The 21,419-nt window shown below is 43.2% G+C and overlaps 1 protein-coding gene across 1 annotated transcript in view; it reads right to left on the bottom strand.

Moving 5' to 3' along the window:
• The window catches only part of LOC137273523 (uncharacterized), a 156,023-nt gene that overhangs the window by 66,092 nt on the left and 68,512 nt on the right, over window positions 1-21,419 (bottom strand). Inside the window, exons 19-25 of the mRNA XM_067806249.1 lie at window positions 16,464-16,585; window positions 16,259-16,350; window positions 15,491-15,700; window positions 11,323-11,376; window positions 9,350-9,417; window positions 5,853-5,980; window positions 5-306 (exon numbers count right to left, since the gene is read on the bottom strand). Of these exons, the coding sequence (XP_067662350.1) occupies window positions 5-306; window positions 5,853-5,980; window positions 9,350-9,417; window positions 11,323-11,376; window positions 15,491-15,700; window positions 16,259-16,350; window positions 16,464-16,585 (976 nt within the window). The remainder of the gene's footprint in view (window positions 1-4; window positions 307-5,852; window positions 5,981-9,349; window positions 9,418-11,322; window positions 11,377-15,490; window positions 15,701-16,258; window positions 16,351-16,463; window positions 16,586-21,419) is intronic.

The following is a 21,419-nucleotide window of genomic DNA, read 5'->3' on the forward strand; positions in this document are numbered from 1 at the left end:
ATACCTGGCACATTATCACTCATATCCTCCACACTGATGCACAACGCTGCTGCATAACGTTCCAAGGTGTGCATGATGTTGTCAGGGACGGGGTTCTGTCGGGCGATGATCTGAACACTCATATGCTGCTGTGGACACTGACCATTGTCCAAGGTGCTGCTGCAGGAGAGGGTTACTGCGTAGTTGTAGTCAGTGTACACTATCTGGACACTGGCGGACATGTTCATGACGTGGGAAGTGTAATGGCCAGGATGATCCTGGGTCAGCTCCAGATGGTTCGGAGGCAGGCAGTTCTCTGAACCCTGACTGAAAGGATTGAAGGAAGTAAGTGCAGTATACAATACAGTGAAATTCTGACCTTGGACTGAAAGGATTGAGCAAAGTTAGTGCTTAGGACACAGCAAAAAGAAATTCGGACCCTGGACTGAAAGGATTGAGGGAAGCTAGAGCTCAAAACACAATATAGTGAAATTCTGACTATGGACTGGTAGGATTGAAGAAAGTTAGAGCTCAGTACACCATACAGTGAAATTCTGATCTTGGACATAACTGTCTGATAAGAGGGACATGTATAAATTTTAAAATACGTATTGGTATTGTATCTAAAATAAATCTATTCATCACTTTTGACACATTCTCTGAATATCATCTTCACAAACACAATCTGTTAATCCTTATCTGTAATTTCCACTTATCTGTAATTTCCACTTATCCGTAATTTCCACTTATCCGTAATTTCCTCTTATCTGTAATTTCCTCTTATCTGTAATTTCCACTTATCCGTAATTTCCACTTATCCGTAATTTCCACTTATCTGTAATTTCCACTTATCCGTAATTTCCACTTATCTGTAATTTCCACTTATCCGTAATTTCCACTTATCCGTAATTTCCACTTATCCAGTATCATGTCAGTTACAATAATCTATCTGAATTACAATGACAGTGTTCCCAAACAATATTACACTGAAACTTTGAAAAAAAACATATTCAGTAATATTTGACAAAACTCCTTCTAAAATCAAATTAAGTTGCTCTTTGTATGTAGATGTGAGATAATAAAACACTGGAATCTTGTTGTACATGTTCCAGTCTCATTCAGTGTGTTCTACAATAGAATCAATCACATTTGGAAAAAACCTTGTTTTTTAGTGTGAGTATAACAGCAACCAAAAAACGAATGTCAATGATAGGTATTTGGTCTACAGCACTGGGAAATCTGACAACCACATTAACAACCAATAATCCAAACAGTGCAACCCATGCTTGTCTTAAGTGGTGACTTACAGAATCGGGTGGTGAGAGTCGGTTGACAACTTGGTTGACACATGTCAGCATATCCCAGTTACATAGATTGATGCTCTCGCTGTTAATCAATGGATTGTCTGGTCCAGACTTTATTACGTACGGATCGCCACCATATAGATAGAATACTATATTGCTGAATGTGGTGTAAAACTAAACTCACTCACTTACTGACTTCACAAAAGAAACAACACATGTTTTATGTTTATGTTTTTCATGCTGTTAATCACTGGATTGTCTGGTACAGACTATTATCTATGGATCACCACCATAAAGCCTGAATATTGCTGAGTTTGGCATAAACAATAAATCAAACCAATCCTAATAGAGCAACTTTTCTCCATGATATTATGTTGTTTTACATATTACAAATCAACTGAAAACCTTTTCCTTTGACATTACACAACTAAAGCTTATATGAGAGACATTTTCTTTGAACAGAATTGAAAGCTTCTTTCAGATCGATGAAGCACAATGTATTCTGTCCTTGTGTAATGACAAGTATTTTCTAATGATAGTCAATGATCAATACGCTGTCTGAAGTCTGGAATTCTCAACTGATGTCTGCTTGCCCTGGTTACACAAACTTTCCTTTCTCCTTTCTTTTCTATGTATTTTGTCTTTTACAAAGAATTTGGAAATTTGCTGCAACAATCTCAAGCAGCATGACTGGTCTATAATTTAAGGGTTATTACAATTACTTTTCTTGCAAAAATTCCACTTACAGTATTTTTTGTGGACACGCTCAAGACTACAAGATAAGATCATAGAGATTTCAGAAGCATAAAAAAACAGAGTGTAGGAGAGTTCTTGATGTAAACATCCTTAGGCATTTGACCTCAGGAAGAGAGGTAGTCTAGTGTTTAAAGTATTTACTTTTTCTCGGCAAAGACTCAGGTACAAATCTTGTCCTGGAAAAATGTGTGAACCCCATTTCTGCTTAACCCCACTGTGACATTAAAGACTCAATCACTGACTCACACACTCACTCACACACTCACACACTCACTCATTCACTCATTCTGCATACACAAAATGTTTACAGATTGGTTAACTGACTCTCAATTAAGATCTGTCCTTATCAGAAATATCCTCAATATCAATATTGTTATCAATAAACTCATCAGGTATTGACATCATAGAATTATGCCTTGGTACATAGAAATCAAGTGTTAACAAGCTGATCAGAAAACAGTCAAGTCTGGACCACACAAACCAGTGATTTACATGATAAACGTCCATCTACACAACTGGTTTATGATGACATGCATCAACCAGGTCAGAGAGCCTGACCACCCATTTACTTTCAGCTGCTTCTTACAGCAAACATTCTTATCATTCTTTCGCTTATCTAACTCAGTAGGTAATAAGAGTAATCATAAGGATAAAGAATAATGAAATGTAAATAGTATTATCTCCAAGATTCTCTTATGTTGGCTTTGCTTCTTTATATCTGTTAGGCCTAGACAAACATGAAACACATGGTCAAAACTCTTACTCTCATGTGACACTTACTGGTGTTAAGAGTTTTGATGAAATACTGGTGTACAAGTTCTTAGTTCCAACGCTTAAACTGATAAAATTACTGGAACATGTTTTAATATTAAAATCAGTTAAAATCCATATATCACAGTGTAGAGAAGATTTAAACTCTCTGTGAATTGAAATAATGGCTCTCATTGGTCAACAGTCTTCCAGAGGAAGGCTTCATTTTATTGGTCCATCAACCATTTGGACTCAATGGGGGAGAGGACACATGTAGGAGTGAAATCTTAGTTTCAAATTGTAAGTTTTATGCAGTCATATTGGTCGGGATCTGTTTTACTCAAAAAGAAAATGACATAAGTAATTCAACACATTCTCAAGTCAGCTGTTAACACTTTTCCTCCTGTGACATTTGTGTTGCAAATTCTGGTCAAATGATGCACATATCAGCTTACAAATCTTATCAACATACAAAATCATATTAGCATCTGTGCATTACATAAATGAAAAAAACCCACAAGCAATGCACAACATTCACAATCAGAATCAATTATTAACACAGCTCCCTCAGTGATTTGTGTGTTGCAATTCATTGCTGAAGACCAACACAACAGATGTCACTATGGGTAGTTGTACTGAATATAGTACCTACTTCATTCCACTAAAGGCCATCACAAGAAGGCTGTCACTATAGAAAGTTATATATACTACATAGCACCTACTTCATCCCACTGAAGGCCATCACAAGAAGGCTGTCACTGTAGATAGTCATATATAGTAAATAGCAACTACTTCATCCCACTGAAGGCCATCACAAGAAGGCTGTCACTATAGATAGTTATATATAGTACATAGCACCTCCTTCATCCCACTGAAGGCCATCACAGGAAGGCTGTCACTGTAGATAGTTATATATAGTACATAGCACCTCCTTCATCCCACTGAAGGCCATCACAAGAAGGCTGTCACTGTAGATAGTTATATATAGTACATAGCACCTCCTTCATCCCACTGAAGGCCATCACAAGAAGGTTGTCACTATAGATAGTTATATAGACTACATATCACCTCCTTCATCCCACTGAAGGCCATCACAAGAAGGCTGTTACTGTAGATAGTTATATATAGTAAATAGCACCTCCTTAGTCCCACTGAAGGCCATCACAGGAAGGCTGTTACTGTAGATAGTTATATATAGTAAATAGCACCTCCTTAGTCCCACTGAAGGCCATCACAAGAAGGCTGTCACAGTAGATAGTTATATATAGTAAATAACACCTCCTTCATCCCACTGAAGGTCATCACAAGAAGGCTGTCACAGTAGATAGTTATATATAGTAAATAGCACCTCCTTCATCCCACTGAAGGCCATCACAAGAAGGCTGTCACTATAGATAGTTATATATAGTACACAGCACCTATTTCAACCCACTGAAGGCCATCATATAAGGCTGTCACTATAGATAGTTATATAGAAAATAACACCTACTTCATCCGACTGAAAAACAAAACAAGAAGGCTGTCACTGTTGATAGTCATATGTAGTAAATAGCAACCTTGCCTGAGGTTGATATAGAAATAGAAATGTTCATTTCTATATCAACCGAGGGGGAGGTTGCTATTTGCCATACACACAGCGGAAATGGAGGATTATTTTGTTAAAATACACGCAGGTAAAATGGAGGATTGAGCTAAGTTACCTAAATGAATCCAAAATTATGTTAACAAATACTATATTGTTTCGAAAAAAAGCGGTAACGTCTCACTTAGTCTCAAAATCTCGCAAACACCCCTCCAAATAAAGTGAGATCGTCCCACGGGAAAGTGCAAGTGCACAGACCAGAACGCAGGACCCAGGGTGTGTTTGGTTCCTGATACCTCGCCGCGGGTATCCTTTTTAAAGATGGGATGTTCTCGAACTTCCAGGAACATACTGTGAGTTTTTGATTGACCGAACGCAGACCTGTAGTGTTTTTGACGCTGCATGAACACGTGCCGTGTCATTTGAAGTCACAATGTTAACAGAGTCAGACGAAGAAATTGTCGTATAGAGGCCCTCACTGCTGTCCTTGGGCCTGAGGAGGTATTTCCTCATTATTCTGATATCAGCGATGACAATGAAGGTAATTCTGCAAACAGCGGTGTGGACCTTCGGTTCAAGTTTATTTCGTCTAAAACTGACACCTCCACACACACAAACACCCAACCACACACACACACCACCACCACTACCCCAGCCATAAATTATGAACGGTCCCCTAAAGTGAAAGAATTCATAGTATGGTTCACCTATGGTTCACCTATGGTACACCTATGTTTCACTAGTTCCTGGCGATGCTCGCAGGTTTCATCCCATCACAAACCACATTGGCAGTCTAGCCTTTCTTCCTCCAACAACAATAACAGGTGCGATATGAGTGAAACACTCTTGAAAGCTGCGGAATAGTTCAACTCCCTCATTCACTGTTGTGAACACCATAAAGTTTTTGCACGTCACAAATATACACAATGTTTACAAATCAAACATTCTGTTTTCAGGTGTAAGAATCTATAAACGAACCTCGGAGGACCAAAAGGAGGCCATCAGCTCAATATTGAATGGAACAGAAGATCAGACTGAGGATGCGTCAGACGTTTGCAACACAACTGCACAGGAGACTGTGCTCCCTCCAACCTCTTCTGGCGCAATTATCGCTTCGAACTGTGTCATTCATGTTGTGGTGAAAAAGTAATAAAAAGTACACTTGCTCATTTATTTTCTCATTTTGACAGAGGTAATTCTTGAATATTTCTCGAGACAGAAGTCGAGACAAATATTCAAGAATTGCCGATGTCGTTTTTTCACAAGGGAGAATATGGATAATCGAGGCATGGCCGAGGTTTTCTATATTCGCCCGACTAAACATTGGTACTGTAAGTCTCTTGGAGGACAAGATAACGCCCAAGGGGGATATCTGAAAACAACCCCAAATGACGTCATAAGAGGTTGATATGAGGATGAGCCAATACAAAGTGAATGGGAACATATCGCACCGAGGTGTGTATACAGTAAATAGCACCTACTTCATCCCACTGAAGGCTAACACAAGATGGCCAGTAGTACTCAGGAAGTAGTTGATAGTCTCCGACATAAATGTTTCTCTGTGTCCTCGGAATGTGGTTGTCTTCATAACTTGCCATTCCCCGACAAACTGGAGACAGAGAGGAATATTCACATTCTTTTCAATTCAGTGCTACATCAAAGCATAACAGATACACACCAGGCAACATCATACATGACACACAATGTGTATTTCATTACTAATCCTGTATTGATTTTTACAGATAGAAACATTTAGGAAACACACTTCCCTGAACATTTCCTTGCCAACCCATGAGAAACAAAGTGGTAATATCTACTGAACAATTAAAGCTAGATATCATGAATACATTAGGAACATTTCTCACAGAGAAGAGCATGTGAGGTAAATGTATCGCGTGAATAAAGATTACATCGGGGCAGTTACAGGGTCAGATGCAGAGCTTTAATATGAGGTTGGAGGTGTGGATGAGGTAGGGGTAGGGTCAGATACAGGGCTGGAATAGGAGGTTGGAGGTGTGGATGGGCTTTAGGGGTTGGGCCAGATACAGAGCTGGAATATGAGGTTGGAGGTGTGGATGGGCTTTAGAGGTTGGGTCAGATACAGGGCTGGAATATGAGGTTGGAGGTGTGGATGGTGGTTAGGGGTTGGGTCACATACAGGGCTGGAATAGGAGGTTGGAGGTGTGGATGAGGTTTAGGGGCAGGGTCAGATACAGGGCTGGAATAGGAGGTTGGAGGTGTGGATGGGGGTTAGGGGTTGGGTCACATACAGGGCTGGAATAGGAGGTTGGAGGTGTGGATGGGGTTCAGGGGTTGGGTCAGATACAGGGCTGGAATAGGAGGCTGGAGGTGTGAATGGGGGTTAGGGGTTGGGTCATATACAGGGCTGGAATAGGGGGTTGGAGGTGTGGATGGGGTTTAGGGGTAGGGTCAGATACAGGGCTTGAATATGAGGTTGGAGGTGTGGATGGGGGTTAGGGGTTGGGTCATATACAGGGCTGGAATAGGAGGTTGGAGGTGTGGATGAGGTAGGGGTAGGGTCAGACACCGGGCTGGAATATGAGGTTGGAGGTGTGGATGAGGTTTAGGGGCAGGGTCAGATACAGGGCTTGAATATGAGTTGGAGGTGTGGATGGGGGTTAGGGGTTGGGTCATATACAGGGCTGGAATAGGAGGTTGGAGGTGTGGATGGGGGTTAAGAGTTGGGTCATATACAGGGCTGGAATATGAGTTAGGAGGTATGGATGGGGTTTATGGGGAGGGTCAGATACAGGGCTGGAATATGAGGTTGGAGGTGTGGATGAGGTAGGGGTAGGGTCAGATACAGGGCTGGAATAGGAGGTTGGAGGTGTGGATGAGATAGGGGTAGGGTCAGATACAGGGCTGGAATAGGAGGTTGGAGGTGTGGATGGGCTTTAGGCGCAGGGTCAGATACAGGGCTGGAATAGGAGGTTGGAGGTGTGGATGAGGTAGGAATAGGGTCAGATACAGGGCTGGAATATGAGGCTGGAGGTGTGAATGGGGGTTAGGGGTTGGGACAGAGGCCTGGAATATGAGGCTGAGGTGGGGTTGGAGGCAGGTTGAGTCAGAGGCCTGGAATATGAGGCTGAGGTGGGGTTAGAGACAGGGGTTGGGTCAGGGGCCTGGAATATGAGGCTGAGGTGGGGGTTGAAGACAGGGGTTGGGTCAGAGGCCTGGAATATGAGGCTGAGGTGTGGTTGATGACAAGGCTTGGGTCAGATGCTCACCTGAAGTATGATGTTGGAGGCTGGATTGTAGGTGAGGGTGGGGGTTTGCGTATGGTCAGATGCTAGAATATGATGTTGGAGGTTGGGCTGAGGTGAGGTGGAAGTTGGGGTTGGGTCAGATTCTGGGTTGTGCCTGTGAGATTACTGATTTGGATGTCTCTGACAGCACATACCTGACTACTGTTGAAGTCTGGCTGTAGTTGGGCCCTGGCAACCTCACACAGGTAAGCTGGGGACACATCTGATTGGGGAAAGTAGGGGTGGGGTCGGAAGGCAGGGGTTTGGAGGAGAAGAGGGATATTGGTTCCTGGTTGATTGTCTGATGAAGAAGGCATTTGTCTTGGGGGATGTGGAGGCTGGGGTGGAGGGGGAGGTAAGGTACTCGAGGGGGTTGTGGTGGACTGATTTCCATTTCCTTGTGGAATGTGGTGCAGTGGTGTGTTGGTTGGGTGGGTCACTTCTATTTGTTGAGGGAGGTTGTTTGAAGTACTGGTCTCATAAGATGGCAGAGGGGGAACTGAAAGGGGTGGGGGGTCAGGTGGTGGTGACAGGGTGCTCGTGTTGTCAGATGACACTAGCTCAGATGGGAGGAGAGGTGGATGAGGTGGGGGTGGCGGTGGCAGGGTTAGGGTGCTGGTGTTGCTCATGTCAACAGATGAGAGGAGTGGGGGGTCAGGTGGTGGTAACAGGGTGCTGGTTTTGACAAAAGATGACACTAGCTCAGATGGGAGGAGAGGTGGATGAGGTGGGGGTGGTGGTGGCAGGGTTAGGGTGCTGGTGTTGCTCATGTCAACAGATGACACTGAGGGAGATGGGAGGAGTGGGGGGTCAGGTGGTGGTGACAGGGTGCTGGTTTTGACAGATGATGACACTAGCTCTGATGGGAGGAGAGGTGGACGAGGTGGGGGTGGTGGTGGCAGGGTTAGGGCACCGCTGCTGATATTGCCAGAGGATGACAGTGGAGGAGATTGGAGGAGAGGGGGGTGAGGTGGTAGTGGAGTTGGCTGAGTGCTGGTGTTGTCAGAGGATGACAGTGGAGGAGATTGGAGGAGAGGGGGGTGAGGTGGTAGTGGAGTTGGCTGAGTGCTGGTGTTGTCAGAGGATAACAGAGGAGGAGATTGGAGGAGAGGGAGGTGAGGTGGTAGTGGAGTTGGCTGAGTGCTGGTGTTGTCAGAGGATAACAGTGGAGGAGATTGGAGGAGAGGTGGGTGAGGTGGAAGTGGGGGTGGCAAGGTGATGGCGATTGTTTCAACAGTAGATATCAGGGTATGTGGATGAAGGAATGGAGGAGGCTGTGGTGGAGGTGGTATGAGGAGTGAATCGGTGGTGTTTTCCTTACTTGTATTCAACCTGGCCTCAACACTTGTGTTGGTGTATGCCTGTGTAGTTGATGGTGGGGAAGTATACTGGAGGACAATAGTTTCAGGTTGCTGTGTTGGTGGCAGAGTTGAGATGCTGGAGTAGGGATGGACAGTCTCTGGTTGAGGGGTGGTATGATGGAGAGTTTGAGGGTGGGTTGGCTGTTCTGGGGATGGTGGCAGCACGGTTGACATGTTGGTCTGGATAGGTAACAGAGTTAGGTGGGTATGATGGGTAAGTGGAGGGTGGTGAGGTGGGGGTGGGAGGATTAGAGTGTTGATCTCATGCAGAGCTGGCTGGAGAAGTGGTTGAAGGATAGGTGGGTGGGGAGGCTGTGGTGGAGGGGGTAGGAGGAGTGAATCAGTGTTTACCTGGCTTGCATTGAATTTGGTCTGAACCCTTGTCCGCTCCACCCGGCACAGGTAGTCCTGGTTTACACCTGGTTAAATACAGATATCCAGTGAAGAGCACAAACAGGTTACATATCAACAGAGATTGATGCTGAGTGATAGAGTGACTGACTGAAAGGTTGAGGGTCCAGTTGAATGGATGAGTGAGTCAGAATGAAATATGGTCTGCGCTATCAAAACACAATGGCACTCCATCAGTTAACTTATTTATTGCCTTATCATAGGCAACAAGGTGGAGAGAGATGGGTCTGTTCCAATCCAGGTCCTCAATAGACAACAAGCATCAGTGTTATGGGACCTATTCCATCCCAGGTCCCCTAAGATTCAACAAGTAACAGAAGGATGGGAACCTATTCCAACCCAGCTCCCCAAGAAGTAACAAGCAGAAAATGGATAGGGAAGCATTCCAAGCCAGGGCCTTAAGAGGCAACAAGCAGCTGAGGGATGGGGACCTATACAACCCAGGGCCTCAAGAGGCAACAAGCAGCTGAGGGATGGGGACCTATACAACCCAGGGCCTCAAGAGGCAACAAGCAGCTGAGGGATGGGGACCTATACAACCCAGGGCCTCAAGAGGCAACAAGCAGCTGAGGGATGGGGACCTATACAACCCAGGGCCTCAAGAGGCAACAAGCAGCTGAGGGATGGGGACCTATACAAACCAGGGCCTCAAGAGGCAACAAGCAGCTGAGGGATGGGGACCTATACAACCCAGGGCCTCAAGAGGCAACAAGCAGCTGAGGGATGGGGACCTATACAACCCAGGGCCTTAAGACGCAACAAGCAACAGAGGGATGGGAACTTAATATAAACCTGAAGTGTGCTTCTCACTACATATTATGTCATCTCTTGCTTTCCCTAAACAACCGCATTTGATGTTTTGGTTTGAGGTTTGGAAGGACAGGTTTTTCTTTTCGCTACAAAGACCTCTTCCCAGGTTTTACTTTTCGGTATTACAACCGCTTGCCAGTTTTTACTCTTCTTAACTTTATATGAACATCAGCATTCAAATGATACATGAGCGTTTGAAATCAACAGAAATATATCGTTCAAGTTTAAGCTCAAAGTACAAATCTTTTCCCAAGCGAGATTAGAACCGCAACTCTCAGATTCTTAGGAAGACGCTCTACCATACGGCCACCGGGCCAATGGAAGGGGTGAGGTTAAATTATCAACTAATAGTTACTGTCATTAAATTGATATTATGCACGCTTCAGTTATTGTTATGTAGCTTCATTCAGTGATCATCTACATTGTAATTATCCACCACTGATGGTATATATGTTAGTGAAAACACTTCTCCTCAGTTTTGGCAGACAATGTAAAACCATCGGGGTCGGGAAATCCCTTGGGGCTTCCTTGGAGATTTCCCTCCCCCTCCCATGAAAAACCATCAGGGTTGTGAAATCCCTTGGAGCTTCCTTGAAGATTTCCCTCCCCCTCCCATGAAAAACCATCAGGGTTCTGAAAACCCTTGGAGCTTCCTTGGAGATTTCCCTCCCCTCTGGTTTTACATTGTCTACCAAAACCTCGGAGGTATGTTTTCTTCTATACTTTCAACCCAGGTTCCCAAGATGCAGCAAGTATCAGACGGATGGGGACCTACACAACCCAGGGTCTCAAGAGGCAACAAGCAACAGAGGGGTGGGGACCTTTATCACGCAGGGGCTTAACAGGCAACAAGCAGCAGAGGGATTGGGACCAATTTCAATTCACGTCCCCAGGAGACATGATGTGGAAAGATATCTTTGAATTATTTATATCAAAATTCATCAACCTGAGTTTGACCATTCGATAAATATTCCAAACCTTCATTTGGGAAATGGGAAAAACTGTGCAATATTACATAATACAGAATACTTATCTTACAATTTGTACCCTACTTGCAGACTAATCTGCCACTGGGACACTCAAATCAGGTTGATCAATATTACCATTCATGTCATATCCCACTGACTTGAGGAATCCTTCAGGAAAGTCACAGCGACCTGAAGAGAGACATTAGACATCAGGAACACTACATCAACAACATCGATATTACATGGTCAGAGATGTTTGCACTGTTGGAAATGCCAGACAAATACTTTTTTCTGAACTCTGATTATTCATTACACATACTTCAGGATGACAAAAAAAGGAAATACATGTAATTTACTTATGTTCCCAAACTCTTAAGGAGTTTTAAAGGTGATGGTTTAACTGTTACCATTTAAAATAATAACTGTACTTCAAGACATATAGAACCACATTTATGCCTTACAGGTAAAACAACTCCACTTTGTTTAACTATGTCTAAGTTACACCATTGTTTTAAAGACATAATAACGGCACTGTTGTTTCATAGGTAAAGTAACCACACTTTTGCTTTCAAGGTAAATAATTGCACTTTTGCCTTACAGGTATAATAACTGCACTTTTTAAAAAAATGTCTAATGTGCAATTGTTTTGTAGGTGTGATAACTGCAGTTTTGCACGATAGGTATAACAACAGCACTTCTGCCTAATATGTACAATAACAGCATTTTTCTCTTATACGTACAAAAACAGCACTGCTGCCTTATATACTGACAAGCAAAAGAAAGTACACAGGTGTAATTGCTGCTGCAATCCCAAATATGCATTCTAACTAGTAAAACTATTGAAGAACATTGATTGTATAGAACACAATCATCATGTTTCTTTCGTCAACATGCAACCACAAACATATGAACATGTTTTGCATGAAGTTTAGCAAAATTGTGATTATTGTCCCATGCAAGAGCAATTTTTGTGCCGAGGGTATAAAACATGTTTGTCATGAAGACTGAACAATCACTTGCCAAAAATCTCACATGTAAATTCCAATATTTACGCTGGCACCACGAGCATGGATCACAGGAATGTCACAAATGGGTGCTTCCAACAGCCATATTGCAAGGACATTGGGTTGCACAAGACGAACCTTAAGTTGGCTGTTTAACCGTGTCATTATCACAGGCTAGACATGCAATCGATCCAGGAGTGGATGTCCCAGAGTCACAACGCCCCATGAAGGTTGCTATCCGAGGGTTATTCACCTATGTAATCGGATGCTGTAGGTGATGTCATCAGCTGCAACATCATTGGGTCACTGCGTGAACTGATTCACAGTGACCAGACGACTTCCTGCTGTTGGCATATGGGCCAACCGACCGCTGTGTGGGACGGCCTTGACCTTCCAGCATCATACGTACTGTCTGCAGTGGTCACCACTACATCACTGTTTATTGTTACAATGTCATAATGCTCATAAAACACGTCTGTTGCAGTGTGCTTCAACATACATTTTCCATTTCATCAAAAGGTTTTGTTATTTATATCTTATTGACAGAAACACAACCTATGTACTCTATTTTGCCTGTCAGTGTAGGTATAATAACAGCACTATTGCCTTATAACTATAATAACAACACTATTGCCTTATAGGTATAATAACAGCACTATTGCCTTATAGGTATAATAACAACACTATTGCCTTATAGGTATAACAACAACACTATTGCCTTATAGGTATAATAACAACATTTTTGCCTTATAGGTGTAATAATTGCACATTTTATAAAATACATATACTGCACACTTATTTTATCAGTATAATAAGTGCATTGTTGTTTAATATATAGGCATAGTAATCGCATCATTATTATCTGATATAGCTGTACCACTTCTTTCTGACAGAAATCATCTATTTGTCCTTTGTCATGAAGACAAATAATACACTGATGATTCTAATGTTTCATAAGAACTTCAGTGTCCATAAGTCTGGTCTCAGAAAGGATGTTTTCATCAATTCTTGAACTTGTGAACCAAAAAACCCATCACAGTTTGCCCATCTCACCAGGACGGCGTTCACCATGTCTGACCTTGTCTGCTTCACATATTTAACCCAGACATGGATGAAGGAGGGCCAATAATGAGTTCATACAGTTGATGAAATACTTTCTCTGAAAACTGTTCAATAACCATGAGCAGTGTATCTAAAACCTATTTCAACATGAGCAACAAATAATGTAGGAAACAGCCCCAAGCCACTCCACTCAACTATCAACTCATCCTCTCCATCCACCAACACCAACAACCACACATCTACTCCAAGAGCCACACATCTATTCCAACCACACATCCCCTCCAACACTCAAACATCCACCACACATCCACTCCAACAACCACACATCCACTCCAACCATACATCTACTCCAACAACCACACAACCACTCCAACACCCACACATCCACTCCAACAACCACATAACCACTCCAACAACCCACAAATCCACTCCAACAACCACACATCCACACCAACACCCACACCTCTACTCCAAAAACCACACATCCACTCCAACAACCCACACATCCACTCCAACAACCACACATCCACTCCAGCAACCCACACATCCACTCCAACAACCACACATCACCTCTAACCACACAACCACTCCAATACCCACACATCCGCTCCAACACCCACACATCCACTCCAACAACCCACACATCCACTCCAACAACCACACATCACCTCTAACCACACAACCACTCCAATACCCACACATCCGCTCCAACACCCACACATCCACTCCAACAACCACACATCTATTCCAATGACATATCCATTCCAAAAACCACATATCCACTCCAACACCCACACATCCACTCGAACACCCACACATCCACTCCAACAACCACATAACCACTCCAACAACCCACAAATCCACTCCAACAACCACACATCCACACCAACACCCACACCTCTACTCCAAAAACCACACAACCACTCCAACAACCCACACATCCGCTCCAACAACCACACATCCACTCCAACAACCCACACATCCACTCCAACAACCACACATCACCTCTAACCACACAACCACTCCAATACCCACACATCCGCTCCAACACCCACACATCCACTCCAACAACCCACACATCCACTCCAACAACCACACATCACCTCTAACCACACAACCACTCCAATACCCACACATCCGCTCCAACACCCACACATCCACTCCAACAACCACACATCTATTCCAATGACATATCCATTCCAAAAACCACATATCCACTCCAACACCCACACATCCACTCCAACACCCACACATCCACTCCAACAACCACACATCCGCTCCAACAACCACATATCCACTCCAACAACCCACACATCCACTCCAACAACCACACAACCACTCCAACAACCCACACATCCACTCCAACAACCACACATCACCTCTAACCACACAACCACTCCAATACCCACACATCCACTCCAACAACCACACATCCACTCCAACAGCCACACATCCACTCCAACAGCCACATATCCACTCCAACAACCACACATCCACTCCAACAACCACACATCATCTCCAACAACCACACATCATCTCCAACCACACAACCACTCCAATACCCACACATCTACTCCAACAACCACACATCATCTCCAACCACACAACCACTCCAATGCCCACACATCCACTCCAACAACCTCACATCCACTACAACAACGTCAACCACACATCTATTCAAGTGACACACCCATTCCAACAACCACATATCCACTCCAACAACCACACATCCACTCCAACAACCACACATCATCTCCAACAACCACACATCATCTCCAACCACACAACCACTCCAATACCCACACATCTACTCCAACAACCACACATCATCTCCAACCACACAACCACTCCAATGCCCACACATCCACTCCAACAACCTCACATCCACTACAACAACGTCAACCACACATCTATTCAAGTGACACACCCATTCCAACAACCACACATCCACTCCAACAACCACACATAAACTCCAACCACACATCTACTCCAATGACATATCCATTCCAAAAAACCACACATCCACTCCAACAACTACACATCCACTCCAACAACTACACATCCACTCCAACAACCACACATCAACTCCAACAACCCACACATCCACTCCAACACCCACTCAACCACCTACACATTTACACCCCCAACCAATACATCAACTCAACCACCAAAATATGCTCTCCACCACCCAAACACCCACTTCATCACCTAGCCATCACATCCACACCCCAACCCACCTGGTGTGCCCTCAATCATGTCTTCAACATCAACACAAAGATCAGACACGATCTGCTCTAGTTCAACCATCTTTTCCTCAGGTACTGGAAACTTCTTTGTGATAATTTCTACATGCAGGTTTTCCTTCTGGCAATGGCCACTGTCATCCACCTCCCGACACATGTACAGCACTGCATTGGTGTAGTCTGTGTACACAAACTGGAACAGTTCTGAAAAATATGTCCAAGAATATAATACCCTCAGTAATTACTACCATACATTAAGTGATTTCATATCAAGTCTCTTCCTGAAAATGAATATGAAACAGGGGGGTAGGTAGGACAAATTGCATTGAGTTTTTATTTTGTGAAATGAAAGATGTTCGTTATAATTTTGTAAATATGACCATTTTTGTGGCCAATCTGATCTGTATAATGAGTAATGGAGGAAATGCTCTGGAGGAAATGCCTGGTGTCATTGTCTACCTCCACATTCACCCATACCTCTATGTTCACAGGACATGTAGTTATATATGCTTCTATATTCCTGGTATGTGTGAATTATTCACCAATGTTTTCCTGCTACAAGTGGATTCAGTAACCTCTGTATTCCTGATCCACTAAGCTTTTATGAATTATTAGCAGTCACTAATTAGATGTTAACTTACAAATGACGTAGCACTATAATTGCTTGGTGGATAGGGATCCTTGTAAATACAGATATATTTACCTCTCTAATCCTGGTTAGTGTGGATATATTTTACCTCTGGTAGGTGTGCATATATTTACCTCTGTATTCCTGGTAAATGTGGATATATTTCCCTCGAGATTCCAGTTCTAGTAAGAAGACTCCCGGATCAGAACACTCATTGTTGTTCTGCCTGAAACAAGAGATCATCACTGTATTAGATATTTAATCCTGATGCAGGCTTTCATATGTGTTTTGGCAAAAGTCATATTTTGTTGAATCCATAGCAACAAGTATTTGACTCACGATATGAAAGCGCTGGACAGAGATCCTCCTGCATTGATGAAGAACTGCATTGTCCAGGACTTATAGGTCTGGTTGCCATAGAAATATGGAGTAGTCTTCACTCGATGCCAAGTGCCGAGAAACTGGTACATCAACATAAACATCAGGATTAACATCAACATCAATGTCACAATCAAAATCAGCACCAGTAATACCAACAACATCAATATCACAATAAACAGCAGCAGCAGCATCAACATCACAATCAAAATCAGCACCAGTAATACCAACAACATCAATATCACAATAAACAGCAGCAGCAGCATCATCAACATCACAATCAAAATCAGCACCAGCAATACCAACAACATCAATATCACAATAAACAGCAGCAGCAGCATCATCAACATCACAATCAAAATCAGCACCTGCAATACCAACAACATCAATATCACAATAAACAGCAGCAGCAGCATCATCAACATCACAATCAAAATCAGCACCAGCAATACCAACAACATCAATATCACAATAAACAGCAGCAGCAGCATCATCAACATCACAATCAAAATCAGCACCTGCAATACCAACAACATCAATATCACAATAAACAGCAGCAGCAGCATCATCAACATCACAATCAAAATCAGCACCTGCAATACCAACAACATCAATATCACAATAAACAGCAGCAGCAGCAGCATCAACATCACAATCAAAATCAGCACCAGCAATACCAACAACATCAATATCACAATAAACAGCAGCAGCAGCATCATCAACATCACAATCAAAATCAGCACCAGCAATACCAACAACATCAATATCACAATAAACAGCAGCAGCAGCAGCATCAACATCACAATCAAAATCAGCACCAGCAATACCAACAACATCAATATCACAATAAACAGCAGCAGCAGCATCATCAACATCACAATCAAAATCAGCACCAGCAATACCAACAACATCAATATCACAATAAACAGCAGCAGCAGCAGCATCAACATCACTGTCAAAATCAGCATCAGGATCAGAAACATCATTGTCATCATCAGCAACAGCAACATCAACATCACCATCACCATCAGCATCAAAATCAACATCAGCATGAGCATCAGAATGAACAACATCATACCACATACATATCACCATCGCCATCACCATCACCACCACCATCATCATCAACTACCACCTTGCCCCAGCTTTGCCCCCTCCGATGTTAAATGACTTTGCCCCTCAGAACCGAACATCGTTGCACAGATTTTCAGAAATCCCAATTACTCCCTAGACTCTGTACTCGGTATTATTCCCTGGTATGTAGGCTACAAAGAACAGCTAAGTAGATACTTTCATCTAGTCTCAGATGACTTCCTTATTTATCCTTAATTGATTTCTGATAATGAGAATTGTCGGAGTAGTGATTGAAGGGAAGTAACCACATTTATTGCTCCTCTGAGTCCTGCCGTGCAGACAAGCTGATCACGTCTCAGGGTGGGAACTTCTATAATCTGGTCACTCGGACTTGACTTGAGTGATCAGACACTACTCAGAAGTTGATCTGATTCAGTTAACTGGTGGATAAAAATGTCACTTCACAGATTATGGGAATGCTCACACAAATTGAATTCGAACAAATTCTCTTCTCTGTAACAAATTGTCAGGCTGTCATGCAGACCCTATAAATAGACTCAATACAACCCATGCAAGTCTAGAATTAAATCAGGTCTAGATTACCACAGCTGCAAGAAAAATGAAGTCATCTGTCTCTTTCATATTATATCTCATGATTGTAATTTAGGAACAGCTGTTTTTCTGTAAAATATGATCATGTCTGACATTAGATGTTATTGCTAGAAATGCTGACTAGGCACATATCAGTATGCTACCACAAAATGTCAGTACCACAGATAATCAACCTACTCATGTTTATTGTTGGCATATGTTTGTCTGTTTGGGGAGATTCTGCTGTTCGATACCCATGAAGAGCTGGGATAGAACTCGTCTTCAGCAACTCATGCATGTCATAATAGGTGATCTGATGGTGATCAGGTTTGACCTGGTGGATATGTCATACTATCCCAATTCATAAATCGATGACCTGCTCCATGGTGGTAATCACTGTGTAGACTGGATTATTTATGGACCACCACCATATTGCTGGAATATTGCTGATTGTGTCGTAAAATTAAAGTCACTCACTCCTTTTGGGTGGAGGTTATAATAGTCTGAAGTACTCTTGAAAATATTCATTTCCAATGACCTGTACACAAGGTAACCATCACACTCAATTGTACACAGAATGACAACCACACCCACCTGTACACAAGGTAACAACCACACTCACCTGTACACAAGGTAGCCATCACACACACACCTGGACACAAGATAAAAACCACACCCACCTGTACACAAGATAACAACCACAAGTTAACCATCGCAACCACCTTCACACAAGTTAACAACCATACGTACCTGTACACAAGGTAACAACCACACCCACCTTTACACAAAGTAACAACCACACTCGTCAGTACACAAGGTAACAACCACACCCACCTATACAAGGTAACAACCACACCCACCTGCACACAAGGTAACAACCTCATCCATCTGTACACAAGGTAACAATTTCATCCACCTGTACACATGGTAACAACCACACCCACCTGTCCACAAGGTAACAATTCCATCCACCTGTACACAAGGTAACAACCACACCCACCTGTACACAAGGTAACAACCACACCCACCTGTACACAAGGTAACAACCACACCCACCTGCACACAAGGTAACAACCATCAGCACTAATGTAACCTCTGTCCACTTACATTATACAAGGTAACAACCACATCCATCTGCACACAAGGCAACAACCACATCCATCTGTACACAAGGTAACAACCACACCCACCTGCACACAAGGTAACAACCATCAGCACTAATGTAACCTCTGTCCACTTACATTATACAAGGTAACAACCACATCCATCTGTACACAAGGTAACAACCACATCCATCTGTACACAAGGTAACAACCACATCCATCTGTACACAAGGTAACAACCACACCCACCTGCACACAAGGTAACAACCATCAGCACTAATGTAACCTCTGTCCACTTACATTATACAAGGTAACAACCACATCCATCTGTACACAAGGTAACAACCACATCCATCTGTACACAAGGTAACAACCACATCCACCTGTACACAAGGTAACAACCACACCCACCTGTACACAAGGTAACAACCACATCCATCTGTACACAAGGTAACAACCACATCCACCTGTACACAAGGTAACAACCACACCCACCTGTACACAAGGTAACAACCACACCCACCTGCACACAAGGTAACAACCACATCCATCTGTACACAAGGTAACAACCACATCCATCTGTACACAAGGTAACAACCACATCCACCTGCACACAAGGTAACAACCACACCCACCTGTACAAAAGGTAACAACCACATCCACCTGTACACAAGGTAACAACCACATCCATCTGTACACAAGGTAACAACCACACCCACCTGTACACAAGGTAACAACCACATCCACCTGCACACAAGGTAACAACCACATCCATCTGTACACAAGGTAACAACCACATCCACCTGCACACAAGGTAACAACCACACCCACCTGCACACAAGGTAACAACCACACCCACCTGTACACAAGGTAACAACCACATCCATCTGTACACAAGGTAACAACCACATCCATCTGTACACAAGGTAACAACCACATCCACCTGTACACAAGGTAACAACCACACCCACCTGTACCCAAGGTAACAACCACACCCACCTGTACACAAGGTAACAACCACATCCACCTGTACACAAGGTAACAACCACACCCACCTGCACACAAGGTAACAACCATCAGCACTAATGTAACCTCTGTCCACTTACATTATACAAGGTAACAACCACATCCATCTGCACACAAGGCAACAACCACACCCACCTGTACAAAAGGTAACAACCACATCCACCTGTACACAAGGTAACAACCACATCCATCTGTACACAAGGTAACAACCACACCCACCTGTACACAAGGTAACAACCACATCCATCTGTACACAAGGTAACAACCACATCCATCTGTACACAAGGTAACAACCACATCCACCTGTACACAAGGTAACAACCACATCCATCTGTACACAAGGTAACAACCACACCCACCTGTACCCAAGGTAACAACCACATCCATCTGTACACAAGGTAACAACCACATCCATCTGTACACAAGGTAACAACCACATCCATCTGTACACAAGGTAACAACCACACCCACCTGCACACAAGGTAACAACCATCAGCACTAATGTAACCTCTGTCCACTTACATTATACAAGGTAACAACCACATCCATCTGTACACAAGGTAACAACCACATCCATCTGTACACAAGGTAACAACCACATCCATCTGTACACAAGGTAACAACCACACCCACCTGCACACAAGGTAACAACCATCAGCACTAATGTAACCTCTGTCCACTTACATTATACAAGGTAACAACCACATCCATCTGTACACAAGGTAACAACCACATCCATCTGTACACAAGGCAACAACCACATCCATCTGTACACAAGGTAACAACCACATCCATCTGTACACAAGGTAACAGCCACATCCACCTGTACACAAGGTAACAACCACATCCATCTGTACACAAGGTAACAACTCCATCCACCTGCACACAAGGTAACAACCACATCCACCTGTACACAAGGTAACAACCACATCCATCTGTACACAAGGTAACAACCACATCCATCTGTACACAAGGTAACAACCACCATCACCTGTACACAAGGTAACAACTCCATCCACCTGTACACAAGGTAACAACCACATCCATCTGTACACAAGGTAACAACTCCATCCACCTGTACACAAGGTAACAACCACATCCATCTGTACACAAGGTAACAACT

Source organism: Haliotis asinina, chromosome 2 (assembly GCF_037392515.1).
Source record: "Haliotis asinina isolate JCU_RB_2024 chromosome 2, JCU_Hal_asi_v2, whole genome shotgun sequence".
In the NCBI taxonomy this organism is placed as follows: domain Eukaryota; kingdom Metazoa; phylum Mollusca; class Gastropoda; order Lepetellida; family Haliotidae; genus Haliotis; species Haliotis asinina.